This window comes from Drosophila bipectinata, chromosome 2R, assembly GCF_030179905.1.
Source record: "Drosophila bipectinata strain 14024-0381.07 chromosome 2R, DbipHiC1v2, whole genome shotgun sequence".
NCBI lineage: Eukaryota > Metazoa > Arthropoda > Insecta > Diptera > Drosophilidae > Drosophila > Drosophila bipectinata.
The window spans coordinates 15,518,353-15,537,147 of NC_091737.1; the positions used below are offsets into that span (position 1 = coordinate 15,518,353).

Genomic DNA, 18,795 nt, shown 5'->3' on the forward strand with positions numbered 1-18,795 from the left:
AGGATGGAGTATGGAGGATCGGGAGAACGAAAGGAGTTGCGTCTAATTTGCAATTCAAATGTATCCCCGTATGCGGTGCGACTAAACTCTTTGAACCGAGCCCAATCTTAACCGATCCTATCCTATTTGTAAGGAGCCAGCGGAAACTGGTTTTTTAATTATGAAAAAAATCGATAGGTTATCAGAGGGAACGAAACGAAACGAAAAGCAGATGGAATGGGATTGGATGGGGGCAGAACGTGCGTGTCCAAAAGTGGGAATAGCTGCTCCAAAACGCTGATCAGTTGTCAATCACTGGCGACGCTGATGCTTCACACTCGGATCAGTGTGGAGGATCGGGTCTGGAGCTGGGGGTATTGGGGTTGGGGTGACACTGGACCATCATCATTAGTCGATGCCGGAGACATACAGACACGTTTGATAGTGGCCGACGTGCCAGACAGAAGAAGTTGCCATTGCAGTGGCGACAACAGCAGCCAGCGGGCTCTAATTGCAGAATGGCAGCTGCGATCTGGAGCTCCGCTTTCCGGGGCCTGGAGTTTTGAGTTCGGTTCTCCAGCTCCAGCTCCAGCTCCAGCTGCCCGATTCGAACCTTATCCAACTGTCAGCGGCACTCAGCGCCGCAAAGTGACGCCTGATCTTGAACTGGTTTCGCTGCCTGATCGCAACGCGGTGGTCCACGGCCATCAGAATCCCAGACAGCCGCATATGCAAGTGGCTCCCGTCTCTACAACTCTACAACTCCATTCCAATATGTTCAGTTCGCCGCAGTTCTGCACTGTAGTTCTGTAGTGATCAAATCCCTCCTGGCCTTTCCAATTCCAATTCGAACGCATATCCACAATTTGCGGGCCCTGCTGTGACCAAATTGCGTATCGAGTGATCATAAGATATCCAGAGTTTCGGGGTCCACCGAGGTCTACCACATGCAGTGTCATTACTCGATTGGCGCAGGAAATCATAAATTAAATTCGATTGTTTGACAAGGCTCGCGAAATGTTTCCATTTGAGCCATGAAAGTCGCTCCATTCCCCTTCGTTTACCTACACAGCTCATAATTGGTCATTTTACTATTTATTTAGTGATTCTTTAAAAAGATTATTTAAAATTTATAGAAAATATAAATCCCCTCTTAACTTAACAGCATACTCATTCATCAGACTAACTGCTTATTATTTTTCCAGTGCAGGATCGGATAACACGAGCTCTACAATTAGTACTACATGCAACTGCAACTGCATCTCCATCGTCCATCGGCCATCGTCATTGGACGCAGAGTCGGAGGATGGATCCAAAAACGGGCAAGTGACCAGCCAACAGTTTGTGCAGCGTTGGGCAATGCTCCCCCCAAAATTGGCGTGCAGCGGAAAAATGAGACAACGTGCTCCGAAAGAGCTCCAATATACTCTCCAAATTCCAGCTCCAGCTCCAGCTCTAGCTCTAGCTCTAGCTCCATGCAACACGCACATAATTCATAAATGTTGCCACAGCCATTGCCGCAGCTGGCGGGGATCTGCGGTATCTGCATCTGTGTCGGTATCCGCGGTGTCTCTCTAGGAGATTCATAGGCACGCACTTGGCTCCTCCATCCACCAAATGCCGTCCCCCCAACCTCGGATCGCTGCATTGGCCATCAACACCATTCGCCAAATGGCGTTCGTGTGTGGCAAGTGACACACGAGGCGCTGCAACACAGCTGGATGCGTTCTCCTCGCCGGCTCGTCGTATCTGGATCTCGGGACCTGGTGGTGCTGGTAGTGGATGTGGTGTGCCAACAATGCCTCCAAATGGGGGCCATCCATCAGAGCCCCTGGAGTCACGTTAGTAGAGTCTCATCTTTCTTGGCCGTCGGTTAGCCCAGATCCGGATAAGCGAAATCCCCATTAAATATATTAATTCAAAAATAAATCCCATAAATCCAGGACATCAGAGAACAGACACCTCTCGATAATGCAGTTAATTTTATTGCTTTTCGTTCAGTTTAGCTTAGTTAGACATTAGTTTAGCTACGCACTAGGCGACGTCGTTCGCTCGATCGTTACACTTTAAAACTTAATTTAATCACTAATAGCAGAATGGTGGTCCTTAGCTCTACAGTTTGATGGTTAGATCCACACGGGCCGCTGCTATGAGCGGATGCTCCCCAGCAGCGGTGTGCTCTCGGCAGCCTTTGAGGTAATCACGGTATGGCGGGAGCCGGATGCCCCTGAAGCACCAGCCGATGGAGCACCCGGTGGCTTTGGTGGCCACGTACTTGGTCCTGAACGTTCGTCCTCAGCTTCCTCGATGCGCGACTGGCGCGCCTGTCGCTTCTGTTGACTTAGCTCGTGCAGGTAGAGGGCGCTCAGGCACATGTCGGCCACTCCCACGTTGAGGGGAGTCCTGCCGACACGCTGCTCTAGGCCGCAGAGTCCGTAGAGCAGGGTATCCGACGGACCCTCTAGGCGTCCCTCCGCCCGACTTAGACGCAAGCGGCGCATGCTGTCCAGCGGTCCCACGCTGGCGGACAGATTCTGCTGCAACATCTGACGGAAGTCGCTGCCGGCGACGGGAAAGGCCCCGGAGGCAGGACCGAGGCCCAGGCCCGGGCGCAGCGACTGTGAGATCTCCAGCTGCTGGGGCGTCAGCTGGGCGCCCAGCACCGAGTTGGCAATGGAACAGTACTCCTCGCCAATAGTGCCGAACGAAATAAGGCTGTTGGTCAGGGGGTTGCCCTGAATGACGGAGGTCTTGGCCTCCACTAGCTCTCCTACGGCGTGCTCCCGAACTCCGCGGAGGAATTGCTTGGCCTCCTTCGGCATTTGCCACTCGGGATTGTTGAGGGTGAAGCGCACCAGCGACATTTCCGTCTTGCCGCCGGCCAAGCTCTGCTGCATCTGCTGTTGCGGCGGCTGACCTCCTGCCGGGCGTGTCATCTCCTCCAGTTCACTGGTCAGCTGCCAGTCCGGATTGCCGTGCTTGCGCACATCCATCTGGGCGAAGGAGCACACATTGCCCACACCACGCACCGAAACGGTAAACGTTCTGAAGAAGCGCACCAGCTCCATGGCCTTGGGCCGAAACACAAAGATGAGCACGAAGGGCGTCACGAACGGGCTGAAGATCTCGCTCAACAGGTAGCCGGCCTTGAACTGGAAGAAATTGCTGAACTCCTGGCGGACTCGAGCTGTGTGTGCCTGCTGTCGCCACTCCGACGGCAGGTAGTGTACGTGGGCCAGGATGGCGGTCATTAGCTGCTCCGGGCACCAAATGAGGTTCTCGTCAGGAATGAGGGCACGAGACACAACTCCGACGGCAGTGAGAACGGCGATGATTGTGAGGACGTGCTCCACCTGGAAGACATGCTCCTCGTATATTCCCAATCCAAGGATAAGTAGCAGCAAGCCGCCACTGATGAAGAGAAGGTTTCGGGCTATCACAGCGGCCAGGGGCGAGGAGAAGGAGCTGAGATAGCGGTCCGCGTACTCATAGGCTCTGTTCAACCTGGCGTCCAATTCGTGGTCCAGTTCGTTGAAGTGGCGCAAATAGAGACGTCCATAGTTAGACCAGGTTCGCAGTCCCAAGGCACTGGGCTCTTTCCTCAGAATATTCGCGTATGAGAAACTAAAATAGATGAGCTGCCAGATAAAAATCACAGGTGCCAGGAGCAGATTCAACAGCGCTACACCCAATATAAGCTTGGATAAACGCTGGGCTAGCTCCGTTTGATTACTCCTTACGGCAAATTCGTCCCTGAGCTGCCAGTTATTCTGGAACGGAGATCCCGGTCCACGGAACAAGATCAAGTCAATGTTGAAGAGCATGCCCCGGCTGAGAGAAACGACCTCGCCGATCAGGGGAATATGAAACCGGACTGGCAGCAGTTGCTTGTTCATCAGCGCTACCAGGTAGTTTTTGAAGCGCAGCACCCTGTGGTAGATGTCAAGCTCGGTGAGCGATTCCTTATCGATGCACATGTGCTGCTCGGCCTGGACACGCCGAATGCGCTGCTGCACCTCGTGCCATGTGAAGTTGTCCAAGTCGGCGTCGTCGATGTGCAGGGCAGTGTTGTAGAAACGCCTGATATCCGCAAACTGTGTGATGTGGTACACCATTTTCAGCAGACGAATTCCCAGGTATATGGCAGCTATGAAGAGGACCAGAAAGGTGAACCAACCCATTCTTTCCACGCACTCGCCCGTTGGTATGATGACATCGTCGAGGGTGGTTTTTGTGTGGTTCTTGGGTGGGACATCCCCGAAGAGAACGTCATGGCGGATGCAGTGCGACACAAATGTGAGGAGCCAGACCACGAAACCAAACTCGAGCACCTGCAGCACCTCATCCAGTACGATCACTCTGAAGCCGTGCTTTTGCTGGTATTGGTACATGCGCGAAAAGAACGAGTCCAAGTTCTCGATGTGATTCCATCGCGCTCGCCCCGTTTCTGGAACCATGTGGATCATTATGCCACTGTTGCGGGGCGTGTCCTCGCCCTCATGCTCCGTATCTTGCTCATGATCGAGCTCCTCCAGCTCGCGTGCTCGATCACCGAGGGGGTCTAAATGCGCAGCAGCTGTGGGTTCTTTTGCGTCTTGTGTTTTTGTTGTGGATGAGGGGTGCTCCAGGAAGGGACTGGCCGCCTCCTCCGCCAGGGAGCGGTAGTTAATGTTGGGACTAGACATTGCGCACCAGGCCCAAGGTCAACCGTCCGTACTGTCTTGCCTATTTTTATCGCCGTATAATATAGTTCACTGTGAAAATTCGCTTGCCTTTGTTGTTTGATTTTGCTGAACCAATCAGCTGATGTTTTTGCGGGGATGCCAACTCGCGTCTTTTCGATAACCTTGCAATCGACCTGCAACCGATTGGTAGTTCCGTTGCCACAAAAAGTGGTTAGTTCCAATCGCATTTTGTAAACAACTCCCACAGCATTGAATTTATTAGTTAAATAGTTAAAAGAAAGCAACAAAATGGGTAAAAGGCAACATCAGAAGGATAAAATGTAAGAGGCTCAAGGCAGACCATCGAATGCTTTTCTAAAAATCTTCTATTTCCAGGTACCTCACGTACACCGAATGGAGTGAATTGTACGGAGGAAAAAAAGTGGAATCCTTGGAAAATGACCATGTCAAGTTCAAGCGGCTGCCCTTCGAGCATTGCTGCATCACCATGGCCCCCTACGAGATGCCCTACTGCGATCTCCAGGGAAATGTCTTCGAGTACGAGGCCATTTTAAATTTCTTGAAGACCTTCAAAATAAATCCCATTACTGGCCAAAAAATGGACTCCAAGGCTCTTGTTAAGTTGAACTTTCACAAGAATGCCAATGATGAGTACCATTGTCCGGCTCTGTTCAAGCCGTTTAGCAAGAATTCCCATATCGTGGCCGTTGCCACCACGGGAAATGTGTATTGTTGGGAGGCCATTGAACAGCTTAACATTAAGACCAAAAACTGGAAGGATCTGGTGGACGATACACCCTTTCAGCGCAAGGACCTTATCACCATACAGGATCCGCAGCGACTGGAAAAGTTCGACATCTCAACCTTCCATCATATCCGCAAAAACCTGAGGGTGCTCACCGAAGAAGAGCAGCTGGAGCGAAAGGACCCGGCCAGTGGTCGCATTAAGACCATGAACCTGGAAACAAAAGAGACACTGGCGCAGCTGGAAAAGGACTACCAGCCAACAGAGGAGGAGGCTTCCACGTCCAAGCGCACAGCCGATAAGTTTAATGCAGCTCATTACTCCACTGGAGCTGTGGCCGCTAGTTTCACATCTACCGCCATGGTCCCAGTGTCCCAAATAGAAGCTGCAATCATAGATGACGATCTGGTGAAGTACGAAAGGGTCAAGAAAAAGGGCTACGTACGCCTGAACACAAACTTGGGACCTTTAAATCTGGAACTGTATTGCGATCAGACCCCGCGAGCATGTGACAATTTCATCAAACACTGCGCCAATGGCTACTACAACAATGTTATGTTCCACCGATCTATAAGGAACTTCATCGTAAGCTAATATACTAAATTGTAAAACATATAATTCTAACGATACTGTACGCAGGTTCAAGGAGGTGATCCCACGGGTAGCGGTTCGGGAGGTGAATCCATTTGGGGCAAGAAGTTCGAGGACGAGTTCAAGCCTAATCTTACACACACCGGTCGTGGAGTGCTCTCCATGGCAAACTCTGGACCGAACACCAATGGCTCTCAATTGTAAGTGAAAATTAATATTATTAGAAAATATTTTCTATATATATTACAATATTATTGCAGCTTTATCACTTATCGATCCTGCAAGCACCTTGACGGCAAACACACTATTTTCGGAAAACTGGTTGGTGGCTTGGACACCTTACAGAAGATGGAGAACATAGAAGTGGACAACAAGGACAGGCCCATTGAGGATATTATTATAGAGAGCTCCCAAGTGTTTGTGAATCCCTTTGCCGAAGCGGCCGAGCAACTGGCTAAAGAGCGGGAAGAGGAAGCAGCCAGCAAAGAGGAAACAGTCAAGAAAGCAGAACAGCAGAAGCGCCAAAAGGAGCCGTTGAAAGTCTACAGAGAAGGCGTTGGAAAGTACCTGAAACTGCAGCCCGCGACTAAGAAACCGGAGGTGCATGTAGCAACAGCACCAGCGGTTAAGAAAAAGAAACTAGCCAGCGGCTTTGGCGACTTTTCCAGCTGGTAAAACTAAACTTTAACAAAAAATATAAATCTTAAGAATATCATTTTTTATAAAAACAAGTTTATTGTCTGTTACTCAAGGATTAATCCCCATCGGTGCGTTCTCTATCCTGCCAGTTCTTTTTTAATTCCTGCAGCTTGTTCTGACGGCGTCTCCGCTCGGTGGATTTCCTCTGCTCTTGGGCCTTGATTTGTGCCGCTATAGAGTTCTCTCCATTTAAATGAGCGTCGAGCTTCTCGAGGAGCAGTTTTCGAGCCTCCACCCGGTTCTTAGATGCCAGTCTATGTGTGTGGCACTTGATGGTTATGTTGGTGGGCAGGTGGCGGAGAAACACACAGTTAGACGTCTTGTTGACCGCCTGGCCACCGGGCCCACTACCCCGTGTGAAGGTCTCTTCGATGTCCGACTCTTGGAGGGTTGGATACCGGGAGTAGTCAAGATGGCCAGTGGATTTACAACGAAGGCCGGGTGGTGGAAGCACCAGAAGACGCACCAGATTCCGAAGCATTCCTACAGAATGCGACCCTTCTTCAACAAAGTCTCTCCACGCTAAAGAAAACAAATATAAGATATTTTTCGAGGCTGTTATGAAATACGGAGCAGCTTCACCTTATAATTGAACTCAATCTCCGTCGGGTTTGTCAGACCCCGACTGTCTCGGAACTCGTATCTCACTCTGCCCAGAAAATAATTCTTGTCCGTCAGCTTTAAATGGTTTCCGTAACGAATTAAATGTTTGTATAAACGCAGAACTTGCTGGCGGGAAGGTTGAAACATTTTCACAGTTGGGTTTTGTTTTGCTCGTGGACTGTCAGTGCAGCCCATGTAAATATTTGACCAGTGTTGGAAACATGTCTACACCAATGCCCGCCAGGTGGCAGCACTGCCGCTAATCAAAACAGCAACAGATGGGTTGATAAGCATAGGTAATAAAAGGTAATCTCGTGGAGAACTCAATGATTTGATTAGATTAACCACCATAAAATAGGCTATAATCGGAAAGGGATTGCCCAAAAATGTATCATTTTTTGGCTATCTAACAAAAAACTGGTATGGTTTCAGGTAAGTAAAGTATTTTTGTTGTTTATTGACCATGTTACTCTTTCTTTAATGCATTAACATCGATTCCATCGTCTATGGGAACTTCACATAGCTGACTCAGCTCCAGCATCTCCTTCACCTGGTGGGCAATCTCCCGGTCCACAACTTCACCACCAGTGGTCATAGTGCGTTCGATAATTTCCTGCTCCGAGGGAGGATTTTTTATCATTTCCTCTATTGGAATGGGACTTGGTTCAACTAATGCGGCTAGGAAACTGGAAGTGATGGAGGTGCTGTATGGCAGGAAGCGCACGTATTCCTTTAAGAGTTCCAAGCGGCTGCAAGATTAAAAGGTTATATAATTTATTAAAAATCAAAGTAAAGCACTAAGTCTCTATTACAAAAAAAATAAAAATTGTTTTGAAATGATCTAAAACCTGTTACCTTAAAGACTCTGGAACCTCATCATGGGCTTCACGCCTGTAGCTGTCGTAGAGCGCAGAAACGTATTCATCGAAGATGGCATCAAAGTTTGGATACCGCACATCGGCGTACAGGGCTATGGCCAGGAAAACGGAGAGATCTATCATGGGCGAGGATACGCGCAGGGTCTGGTAGTCAAACATCATGATCTCCAGCGGTTCATCCTTATCGTTGTATTTGTAGGCTACATTATTTCTCACATAGTCGCCGTGACAGAGAGTGGCAAGGGGTTCCCTTGGGGCCACGCGTTGCTTTCCATAATTGAAGTAGTCGGTGACCAGCGCACAGAACTTTTTAACAAACTCTTTTTCGATTTGAGGCTGATATGTTTCTGTGGCCTTTTCTACACGCTTGAGGGATATCTTTAGAGACAGGTCCCACTCAGGATTCATATTCTCGGTGGAAAATCGAGATTCCTTAAGCCCACCTGTCAGCTGGTCAAACTTTTCCGGATTCTTGTGTTTCAAGGCATAGAAAAAGCCATGGAAATGACCCAAATGTGTAGCCGCAACAATGGCATGTTCCAGGGAGAGACCCACCCGATCCTTGGTCACTCGCCATCCGTCCACAGCAAAGTTTTCGAGGATAACCACCGCCGAATACTGGTTAAGCTCACTGTAGAAGTACCTTGGGGCCGGGAACTTGCCTCCGGAAGCTTTTTGGATTTCTGGTAAAATTTCGGTGTAAAAGTTGATTTCATTCGTGAAGAGCTGCTCAAACTGAATGCTCTCGTAGACATCTGGCGGCATAGGAGGGGTTTTCTGTTGAAGAAAAAATAAAGTCATTCTTAACTGTGTTTTCCCATATTATATGCCTCCAAAAACATATTCTACCTCATCGTTAGTTGCATGTTAGTTATCGGAGTGATTTGGAAAAAGGTTAAACCTTATCAAATCGAAAAAGTACTTCGATAAGGTAGCAACTACCACCGGAGTACCCAATTTCATTATCAGTCTAAACATTTCATAGTAATATTCTGTAGGAGAGCCATTGAACCGGCTACTTGTGACGAAATTATCTTTGTTTTCGTTACGATAACAATAAAAATATTCGAATATATCTTGAAAAGCTTACTGGCTTTTTCACAACGAGCTTTCAATTTCAATAGTATAAACAATTACTGAAATTTACAAAACTATTAACTTTGTGCTCTGTAGTATAAAATTACCCTACCTTAACGACGAATTTCCGTTGATATTTTACACCATCATATTCAAAGTTAACTATGGCCCGGTAGCAGAAAGTGATCATAAAGGCCTCAGTATGTCCAATAACGTCGATTTCAATGTCTCCCACTTTGAAAGTCTCCTCCTTTGCATCAGCGTAGTTATCCACCAGTCTTCCGCTTTTTAGAATCTTCTGTAAAATCCCATCACGTAGCCACTGGGTCTCCGCCTCTATTTGCGCCATACTGTCTGTGGGAAAAACGAAGTGATTTCGTTCGTTTTTGAAAACTATAAACAATACTTACACTGTGGCGGACCTTTTTATAAGACCCGAGAGCTTTGGACCCCAACGAGCTTTGAGAGATTGGACCCCAACGTGCTCAGAGATGGAATTGCAGCCGATCGTAAAAGAGCGATATAAAAACTTACTCGGTAATTAAGAGAAAGAAAAGTTTTTAATTAGGTTTCTTTTTAAGGGAAAAGTATTTAAAAATTAAGGCAAGAAAAACATTAAAACATGAACTTAACCTATTAACCTTTAGAAACAAAAGTATTTTTATTTCTTGGTAATTTTAGTTATATCGATGCCATCATCAATGGAAACCCCACACTTTTGGCTGAGCTCCAGCATCTCCTTTATCTGGTGGGCTATTTCTCGATCCACTACTTCTCCGCCCGCGCTTAAACTGCGTTCGATGACATCTTTCTCTGGGCGGGAATAATGCTTCTCATCCCCAGTAAGGATCAAAGGATCAACCATATCCAGAAGGAAATACGAAACAATAGCGACACTGTAAGGCATGAATCGGACATATTCTTTTAAGAGCTCAGATCGGCTAAAATATAAAAAGAAAATGTATTATTGAATAGCATTAGATAGATTTCTGGTTTCACTAACCTTAAGAACTGGGGAACCTCTTGATTGGTCCCGTTCCTATATGTCCGGTGCAGAGCCGAGCAATATTCGTCGAAAAGGGCTTCAAAGTTGGGATATCGCACATCGGCGTAAAGGGACAAAGATAGGAAAAGGGTGAGATCTATCATGGGAGAAGATACCCGCATTGTTTGATAGTCGAACATCATGATATCCTGAGGCACCTCCTGGTCGTTGTACTTGTAGGCCACATTGTTTCTCAGGTAGTCTCCATGGCAGAGCGTGGCCAGAGGTTCTCTGGGTGCCACTAGATGCCTGCCGTACCTATAATAATCCGACAACAGGAGCTGGAACTTCTGCATAAGCTCCTTGTCGACTTGGGGTTGGTAGGTAGCCACCGCTTTGACAGCTCGCTGGACTCCCATTTTGGCAACCAGAGCCCATGTAGGATGAATTTCGTCAGCAGAATACCGGGATTCCCTCAGTCCAGCAGATAGCTTGGCAAACTTTTCCGGATCTTGATGCTTAATGACGTATGAATAACCATGGAATTTACCCAAGGAGGAGGCAGCAATCGTGGCATGTTCCAGACTCAGACCCACCCGCTCCTTGGCGAGGCGCCATCCCTGTTCCGCGAAATTCTCGAAAATAGCCACCGCCGAAAGTGGTTTCAGTTCACTATAGAAATATTTTGAGGCTGGGAACTCTCCATTGGCTAACTTCTGTATCTCCGGCAGAATTTCCGTATAGAAATAGATCTCATTGCTGAACAGATTTTCGAACTGAAGTGCATCATAATCTTCTGCTGCCATCGCATGGGTTTTCTTTAAAAAAAAATGAGAATTCAGGTTAGTAGCTTCATTCAGTAAAACCGCAATCCCCTCATAAGTACTGCTCCCAAACACGTCTATTATCTTTTTTATATTGTTTTACAGCTTAAAGATATATCTACATAAGTATACAATTCGAGGGCTTATCTGTTTCGTGACCAGACTGCCTTTATAAAATAAACTCTGCAGAATTACTCTCGGTAATGAAATTTTAAATAAAACTGTAATGAAAACTCCTCTACCTTGACGACCATTTTCCTCTGAAATTTCTTTCCATCGTAATCAAAATTAATGGTGGTTCGGTAACAGAATGTCTGCATGTAAGCCTCATCAATGCCAATTACATCGATTTCTATATCTCCGACGTGAAAAGTATAAGCCTTGGATTCATTATAGTTTTCCAAAAGGCGCCCGCTCTTCAGAATTTGTGGCAAAATCTCAGAACGTAACCACTCTGTTTCTTTCTCGATCTGCGACATTGTCTCCGTATCTTTAAAAGACGATAAAATGAACCGCACTGTCTGGACTCTGGCAGAAAACTGAAAGATCTCAGTGGATGCTGAGCGTTTTGTAGACGTATCTTTTCGAGATAAGACATAATTATCTTAAATATTGCGAGGCTTCTTTCGAATAATCTTTGAAACGTGAAAGCAATATATTTTATTCCAACATAACCACATTATCTCCATGGATTTGTTGTCAAAATTTGGAGTTTTAAGACAGTTGGTAGCTCACCGTTGCGGATTTACTTTGCACTATGTCAGGTACGCTGAATTGGAATTTGCTGAAAATGACTGGGTCAACGACCAGGGCAAACACATATGTCCGGAAGTACACGGCAGGCTCGGTGCGCAGCGGCGTGCTACAGAACATTCAAAATGTATCCAAGGCTTACATGCCGACCAGGAGTCCTCCAGATAACCCCAGCATTGATGAATCGCCGTCGTCTTCCAGCACAATTCATCGAAAGAGCCTGAAATTCCGAAATAAGCGCACCAAGAAGAAAGTTCCCTCGGCACAGGCGGAAGTTTCATTCCCAGGAAGAAAGGAAGTCCCAACTCCAGTTCAGGACTCGAAGTACATGCGTGAGTTCTTCGATGTGGTTCGTCAGCGTCATCTCAAGAGTTACTATCAGCACATGCAATTGTCGCAGCCACTTTCGAAGGAAAGTACCCTAAGTCGTGTGTGCCTTAAATGTGGTCTCCAGAAGCGCACCAAAAAGGATCCCTCCCAGAATGTTTACTGCACGGGAGCGGAGAGCATGCGTCAGAGCCTGAGGGAAAGCGACCCGAATAAGGACAGGGATCTCACTTGGTTGTGGAGCTCCACTGCCGCATACCCGCACTTATTATTGAAGTGCGGGAACGACAGTGTTGGCTTCAGAGACAAGTGGTCTCTTCCCTTATTTATGTCGCAAAAGCTTAAAGAGAAAGAAGGTCCGCTTTCTAGGGTTAGATGGTATTAACAATCATTATAATCGGGTAAATCGGGTTAATAAAACTAATTAAATTCCACCTTTTAGTTGGAGTTTTTTAAAAAAATGTATTTGATAAGCAAGCCAAGTGTTTGCCTTTACCTGGTTGAAGTTTTCGTTGCCTTACTAGTCTCAGTTTCAGTTTGGAATCCATCACATTCGTACACGGGGCTGTCATCCGGTCGTAGTTTGAGTTCCAGCTCCAGCAAAATGTTCTCCGATCCGCCACAAGAGGCAAAGGCCACCCAGACGGAGGCACAGCCAGACCCCTTGCCCGTCTGCACCCCGCTCTTGATGGTGGACGAGGACGGGCGCAAAAGGTACTGCTACCACGGCGGCAAGTGCAAGTGCAACCAGTGCGCAAAAATCCGGGCGGAGCAGAACCAGAAGTTGGACCAAGAATTGCTCTCCTACCTCCCACCTTCGCGTTTTAAGCTTGAGGTTCCGATCCGGTACGCCAAGCCGAAGCAGTACCGCCTTGAGGCGCGACGAGCTGTACCGGAGCTGGCCAAGGAGCTACGCGAGGATCACGAACGGCTGAGAGAGATGTACCCCACATACTACCTGCCGGACAGATACTTCAGCAAAAACGCCTTCAAGGTACCTGGGCCGCAGCACAAGGACACCCAGACAGATATCCCGATTGGTCGCTACGGAATCGATGGATGTCCTTGTGCGAATAAGAATCTCTGTTACGATCTTTAGTCTTGGCGCCATAGTTGGGTAGAATAAACGAATGCCGTGTTTGAAAAGATCTGATCTGTTTTCTTTTTATTATTGACTTATTTTATAGATAGATATGTTCAATAGGTGTATTCATTTGACAGATATATTTCCTTCTATCTGGGTCTAGTTAGTTTCTGACAACCAAATCAACCTGAAATGAATAGCATTTCTTGTCACTAAATTCACATAAAACAATAAAAATTCTAGGACTTCCCTCTCTAAAACATTTAATTAAAAACCATGCTGCGTAGTCTAAACGTAAAACCGCTCCTGTTGGCCAAGATGACCGAAGGATTCTTCCGCCACTATATGGACGCTAATATTTTTAGTATAAATTCGAACTTTGTGAAGGGTAGCCTCCGGACGGAACCTGTTAACCTGATGCCGGCAACCAAATATGGCGGCATTGACACGGTAACCCTGCTAACGGGAACAACCCTACTTGGCCAACAAGGCTCCAAATATGTCACCGCAATGCTGCAGAGTTCCAAGGTGCCAGTTGAAGTGCAGGTCATTGATCCGTATCAAACCGACGACTTCTACAATTCGGTGTTAAGGAACCGATCGGCCGTGCACGTCGATGCCGTGGTAGATGCCGAGGCCAAGAAGAGGTCTATGAAAATGTCCAACGATCTGGACCTGTACCTGTTCAAGTGCCGAATGCAAAGCTTTCCCGGCTTTAATTACCGTTTCCCGGATGTTAACATTAATATCATTGCTCAGAACAACTTGGGCATCTACTCGGATCTAGAGTACTCCCCAGTAAAGGGGGTGGTGGAGGCCATTTCCGTGGGCACCAAGGAAAAAAATGAAAAGTACCTGAGAAAGGCCTTCGATACAGCCGTCGCAGCCGGACGGAAACGGGTAACATTGATTCACAAGAAAACAGAGTGGCCACTGACGGATGGATCCATGGTAAAAGCTGCAAAGAAGATTCACAAGGATTACAAGGATTGCTTGGAACTGGAGCTATTGAACGTGGAGGACTGTATCGGAAAGCTCGTAACCCATCCCCAGGAGTTCGATTGTATCTTTTCAAGTGACCGCTATGCTACTATGATAGCCACAATTTGTGCCGGTGTCTGTGGCGGAGCCAATCTCTTCAGCTCCGTGGAAATGGGCGACTTCCACGCCGTGTTCAAGCCACTGCAGGTGAAACTCTCACTGACAAACTACCCGATCCTTAGTCCGTACGGGATCGTCAACGCCATTGTGGATCTGTTCAATCATCTGGGTTACGCAGATTGCGCCAAAGAACTTTGTGGCCAGATGGTGCGCACTATGGAGTCTGGCATTAAAACAAAGGAGTTCGGTGGCAAGGACTCCGGCGAGTACGTCATCTGCAACATCATCAATAGGCTACGCTGTCAGCGAAACATGAATTAGATTACGGTTACGTTAATGGGGAAATAAATTTAAGTTTTGAAGTTCTAACAAGCCCATCCCATCTATAAGCGAAGTTTGCTGCACCATTCTTTAAATTTATATTTTACCATGATTAGCAAATAAAAATGAAGTGGAATTTACTTAATAAGATTTATTGAGGTTTGGACCATCGATTCTCTAAAAGACACAAAATTCACAAGCTTTAAAGAAACTGATTACTTCCGATCACTGATCCTCATCATCACATGTAATTTCCAGAGTACAGCCTTCTTCAACGTTTTTCCTGATCCATCATGGGACATTAAATTTCACATATACGTCGAATAATTAACAAATATCTTAACAAATTTTAAGTAACTGGTTACGAGTGAACATTTTTGGATCAAAAGTTCCGACGCTTAAGAGAGCTCTTGAGCTGAGGAGTTTAAATATAAATATTATTATAAATAAATAACCAGCCAACCCTGTTTTTCTGAAGAAATCATCTTGGGGCCAACAACTAATCCTCCAATACTAAAATAATCTTTCAGAAAAACAAGGTTATAAAATATGAAGGTTTAATTTTGGTTTCACAGAGTCAATGATGTCCTAAATCCCACCTGTTCCTCCTCCGTACGCAACTTGCTCTCGATCATCTTCATCTTCCAGTTGTCTGTGTAAGTCACCAGTTCCACCATCATCTTGAAAGACACGCTCTTCTTGGGCTTGATTCTCTTCTCCAGAGATTTTTTCTTTTGGTTTGGATACTTCATATAATCGTAATCGATAGCCTCAATTGGAGAATCGGCTACATTGGATACTTCTTTGTCTGGGATGGTTGCAGTCTCCCCCAGGTCCTTGCCCTCCAGATTCAAGGGCTTAGATCGCTGCTTTTTAAGGTTGTCCATGGTGGTGAGTGAGGAAAAATTTGGTGGGATTTTTTTGGACCTATCAAAAATATGAAAAGTTTATTTCTGAGTTCTGGGGCAAATTCAGATTTGAACTGCCTACTGTGGCTATTGTAATAAACATGATATCCTCCCATTTGCACGTACAATTTGAATAAATTGTGGCCAACACGCCGCCAGTTGTAAACAACTACATAAATACAGGATGTTGTCTATATGGGTTCGAGGTGGAGGCAATAAAATGTCTGGCCAGAAGCATAGCATATTTTCCGGCGCCGAAACAAAAGCCACAACATGGTCACAATTGCCATGTTTTTGTATCTGTACTGGGCCGTAAGCCCATGTCGATACTATATCATGCAAATGGCCCCCATACCCCTTTCTTTCTCGCCTCGTCCCTGGCTAATAAGTACGATAAACGACTCCGCAACACAAACAAAAATAAACGAATGGAGCTGTGTAAACAAAGCGCAAATCCTTGCCGTGGGCAAATCTTGAGTTATGGCTCAATTCCAGAACCAGAACCAGGACCAGGACCAGGACCAGGACCCGGCCCAGGACAACGACCAGAAAAAGACAACAAGACACCGAGGAGCGTTTACACATACACGTCGTAATTTATTTGCCACTAGAAAAGTTTCGTTTATTAAATTTTAGTCTCTCAGAATTGCAGGCGGGGGGATACAGAACTTATTTTTGGGGGCGATGGGCGGTGTTGGGTGTGCGGGTGTTTCAATCAAGTAACCAAGTTAAACGATTCCATTGAACTCAAAGTTCACATAAATATATTTTCAGCCATCCAGCCAAGGCCCCCCGCCTAGCAGCACTCGTAGTTCCGGGGTCATTGCTCCAGTTCGTTGGTCGGGCCGTTGGTCAGTTTGGCCCTCAAAGATCCGCAGACCATCATGCAGGTGAGCAGCGAGAGCTCCAGGACACGGCACATGCAGAAGGCCACCACATCCATCAGATGCTCCGCGACTCCCAAGTACAGACACATGCGTTTAATGGTGTTTATATCGTTTTCTAAATCGTTTTAAGCTCCTGATAAGCTCTGTTTTTTTTATACTGATAAGAGACTATCTTCCTTTATTACGCGCCCAATGTTTATTTGACTTTAACACTTTTCGAAATGATAACACTCCGTTTGTTGGCGTCCTGTTATATTCAATCCTGTTGCTGTTCCATCGCACGAAGGTCCTTTTCGTCCTCGTCTCGCTTTTCTCTACAAAACGAAACGATTGCCACAACAAGTGCAAGCGAGACCCATTTACTCGAAGTGGAAGGGGGACGATAGTAGGTGCCAGGTTGGGGCAGAAGGAGATGGGATACTTGCCAGTGGTTACGGTACATGCGCAAACAGGTTCCCTTTCACACTGCTCTCGCACGGAAGGATAACAGGGCCAAAATAAAGGAAAGTGATAACTGGCGCTCTGGATTTTATTAAAAGAGCAAAGTTTAAAAAATAAATAGTATTAGAATTTAATTAAACAATTAAATTTGCTTTAAAAAAATAAGAAAGTATTCAAAAGCTAATTCTCTTAATACAAAAATCAAATGATTCTTCAGTTACTACGTTTTAATATAAAAAGTTATAAAACAGGATAATAGATTTCATAAAGATAAAGTTTAATTACACTTCCATTAAATAAAATAAATTTTATAGAAATGCAATACCTTAATGTCTTTCATTGCCTTCTGATTCTGGCTACTGGCTAGACGACAAATGTCGTGTGTCGGCAAAGGATTCCTCTACCTTTCGGGACGAAAGGACCACCACTTATAGCCGAGAACCCTGACCATATGCTGACTCCTGACCGAAGTTGGCTTGGTGCAACATATGGTCACTAGACACGAGCCAGAATGCAGCAAGTTAATTGATGGCCCAGACCATCCAGTGCAGTAGCTCATCCTCCCTACCCTCCAGTGCGCTCCCTTTCTTTCCTTCCCTCTCTCTTCCTCGTGTGCTCTTGAGCGTGAAAGTCACAAATTACAAAAAAAAAAAAAAAAAAAAAAGTGGAGAGCAGAAGATCACATGCCATGATAGCACCAATTTGGCAAGCTATGACGCGTGCCCCGAAGTGCGAGCAGGCCGGCAAGCGACGTGCGAACAGTCCACAGCGTGTGGTCGTGAAAAAGACAGAGAAGGAGATAACAAAAGGACGAGCACACTTCTAACCCCTAAAAGTAACCCCTGCTCCCACTTTCCAAGATCCTTCGGTTGGGATATGGTAATAACTGCGAGGATCCCGGGGGTCATTTGCGGGCCATTTACACAAACTTGGTCAGCGCGGCGGTAAAAATATTTGTAGAACGCATCCCGCGGGGGTTGTAGCGTTTTGCCATCGTAGCCGTAGCCTCTGCCGCCGCCTCCAACTCCGATCGGTTCAGTTGCAGTTAAACTTTCAAGCCGCACGGTATTGCTGCCATGAGCTACTACTACTCATCTGCGTCCGAGGAGGACTGCAGCTCCCAGTACTTGGGCAGTCCGAACTACAATTTAGCTTCGTTGCCAGGACCATCGCAGGATTACGGCCCATCGGCCTTCCTCTCGCCCGACTGGACATTCCTGGATGCTTCCGTGGGGAATGGTTTGGAGCTACCTCCCGCATCCTCCGCTTCTGTAGCTTCCTTGGAGAATCAATCGCCAAGTGAAAATACCAACCTTATAAGCCGCAAGCGCCGCAGCGATAGCTCTATAGGATCGGATATCCCGAAAAGTAGTCCAGTTGGCCAGAATACTGTCCTAAGTCCCACCGTCCAAAAGCGAAGACGCCAGGCGGCCAATGCCCGGGAAAGGAAGCGAATGAATGGACTGAACGAGGCGTTCGACCGCCTGAGGGAGGTGGTGCCCGCCCCCTCCATAGACCAGAAACTATCCAAGTTCGAGACTCTCCAGATGGCCCAGTCCTATATCCTGGCACTGTGCGATCTCCTCCAGAATGGTGATGTGGAGGTAGACGCAGCTGCCTATACGATTTTCGGTGATGGTGATGGAAGTTTTGGATTAAACGGAACCCCCTTGTCATAGTTGGATTCTCAAGTATAATTAAGTTTTGTGATTTTCATCTTACTGTAGAATAGTTTAATAATAACGATGAATAAAGTTAAAAAATTAAGATTTATAACGATTGTATTTAAAATTAAAATATGAAAGAATCTAATAGGCACAAAAATTCTGAAAGATGATCGGAGATGATCTTCTTGGACTCCGAAGATAACCTAAGTATTCTTTTTCCAAATTCGAAACCCCTTCCCA

The 18,795-nt window shown here is 46.4% G+C and overlaps 13 protein-coding genes across 13 annotated transcripts in view; 6 read left to right on the forward strand and 7 right to left on the reverse strand.

Annotated features, from left to right (window-relative positions):
- LOC108125673 (alpha-N-acetylgalactosaminidase) overlaps window positions 1–9,955 on the forward strand; it is a 52,697-nt gene extending 42,742 nt beyond the window's left edge. The window contains exon 9 of the mRNA XM_070278743.1: window positions 9,946–9,955. The gene's annotated coding sequence lies outside the window, so the exon portion shown is untranslated. The remainder of the gene's footprint in view (window positions 1–9,945) is intronic.
- Atg9 (autophagy-related protein 9) lies at window positions 1,945–4,796 on the reverse strand. The gene has a single exon (XM_017242015.3). The coding sequence runs from the start codon at window positions 4,662–4,664 to the stop codon at window positions 2,127–2,129; it is 2,538 nt and encodes an 845-aa protein (XP_017097504.1). The 5' UTR covers window positions 4,665–4,796; the 3' UTR covers window positions 1,945–2,126.
- Window positions 4,838–6,690, forward strand: LOC108125713 (RING-type E3 ubiquitin-protein ligase PPIL2). The gene is made up of 4 exons (XM_017242016.3): window positions 4,838–4,984; window positions 5,040–5,994; window positions 6,049–6,200; window positions 6,261–6,690. The coding sequence occupies exons 1-4, from the start codon at window positions 4,953–4,955 to the stop codon at window positions 6,673–6,675; spliced, it is 1,554 nt and encodes a 517-aa protein (XP_017097505.2). The 5' UTR covers window positions 4,838–4,952; the 3' UTR covers window positions 6,676–6,690.
- On the reverse strand, window positions 6,722–7,180 carry LOC108125715 (mitochondrial translation release factor in rescue). The gene has a single exon (XM_017242020.3). It carries the CDS (start codon window positions 7,178–7,180, stop codon window positions 6,755–6,757), a length of 426 nt encoding a protein of 141 aa, XP_017097509.2. The 3' UTR covers window positions 6,722–6,754.
- On the reverse strand, window positions 7,084–7,497 carry LOC108125716 (mitochondrial ribosome and complex I assembly factor AltMIEF1). Its single transcript, XM_017242021.3, has 2 exons — window positions 7,282–7,497; window positions 7,084–7,221 (listed from the first exon to the last, which is right to left on the reverse strand). Exons 1-2 carry the CDS (start codon window positions 7,495–7,497, stop codon window positions 7,183–7,185), a joined length of 255 nt encoding a protein of 84 aa, XP_017097510.2. The 3' UTR covers window positions 7,084–7,182.
- Window positions 7,729–9,662, reverse strand: JhI-26 (Juvenile hormone-inducible protein 26). The gene is made up of 3 exons (XM_017242019.3): window positions 9,370–9,662; window positions 8,158–8,957; window positions 7,729–8,051 (listed from the first exon to the last, which is right to left on the reverse strand). Exons 1-3 carry the CDS (start codon window positions 9,604–9,606, stop codon window positions 7,769–7,771), a joined length of 1,320 nt encoding a protein of 439 aa, XP_017097508.2. The 5' UTR covers window positions 9,607–9,662; the 3' UTR covers window positions 7,729–7,768.
- Window positions 9,909–11,693, reverse strand: LOC108125636 (uncharacterized). The gene is made up of 3 exons (XM_017241905.3): window positions 11,309–11,693; window positions 10,261–11,060; window positions 9,909–10,198 (listed from the first exon to the last, which is right to left on the reverse strand). The coding sequence occupies exons 1-3, from the start codon at window positions 11,543–11,545 to the stop codon at window positions 9,919–9,921; spliced, it is 1,317 nt and encodes a 438-aa protein (XP_017097394.2). The 5' UTR covers window positions 11,546–11,693; the 3' UTR covers window positions 9,909–9,918.
- A 32-nt stretch (window positions 11,694–11,725) lies between these two features.
- Window positions 11,726–12,578, forward strand: LOC108125767 (uncharacterized). The gene has a single exon (XM_017242095.3). The coding sequence runs from the start codon at window positions 11,824–11,826 to the stop codon at window positions 12,529–12,531; it is 708 nt and encodes a 235-aa protein (XP_017097584.2). The 5' UTR covers window positions 11,726–11,823; the 3' UTR covers window positions 12,532–12,578.
- An 86-nt stretch (window positions 12,579–12,664) lies between these two features.
- On the forward strand, window positions 12,665–13,294 carry LOC108125768 (uncharacterized). The gene has a single exon (XM_017242096.3). It carries the CDS (start codon window positions 12,751–12,753, stop codon window positions 13,243–13,245), a length of 495 nt encoding a protein of 164 aa, XP_017097585.1. The 5' UTR covers window positions 12,665–12,750; the 3' UTR covers window positions 13,246–13,294.
- Window positions 13,295–13,391: 97 nt separating this feature from the next.
- Window positions 13,392–14,792, forward strand: LOC108125766 (isocitrate dehydrogenase [NAD] subunit gamma, mitochondrial). Its single transcript, XM_017242093.3, has one exon. It carries the CDS (start codon window positions 13,507–13,509, stop codon window positions 14,650–14,652), a length of 1,146 nt encoding a protein of 381 aa, XP_017097582.2. The 5' UTR covers window positions 13,392–13,506; the 3' UTR covers window positions 14,653–14,792.
- Window positions 14,789–15,643, reverse strand: LOC108125769 (uncharacterized). Its single transcript, XM_043210663.2, has 2 exons — window positions 15,252–15,643; window positions 14,789–15,067 (listed from the first exon to the last, which is right to left on the reverse strand). The coding sequence occupies exons 1-2, from the start codon at window positions 15,537–15,539 to the stop codon at window positions 15,035–15,037; spliced, it is 321 nt and encodes a 106-aa protein (XP_043066598.2). The 5' UTR covers window positions 15,540–15,643; the 3' UTR covers window positions 14,789–15,034.
- Window positions 15,644–16,349: 706 nt separating this feature from the next.
- prim (primacord) lies at window positions 16,350–16,966 on the reverse strand. The gene has a single exon (XM_043210881.2). It carries the CDS (start codon window positions 16,534–16,536, stop codon window positions 16,381–16,383), a length of 156 nt encoding a protein of 51 aa, XP_043066816.1. The 5' UTR covers window positions 16,537–16,966; the 3' UTR covers window positions 16,350–16,380.
- An 885-nt stretch (window positions 16,967–17,851) lies between these two features.
- Window positions 17,852–18,649, forward strand: cato (cousin of atonal). Its single transcript, XM_017241907.3, has one exon. It carries the CDS (start codon window positions 17,965–17,967, stop codon window positions 18,565–18,567), a length of 603 nt encoding a protein of 200 aa, XP_017097396.2. The 5' UTR covers window positions 17,852–17,964; the 3' UTR covers window positions 18,568–18,649.
- The last annotated feature ends 146 nt before the right edge of the window (window positions 18,650–18,795 follow it).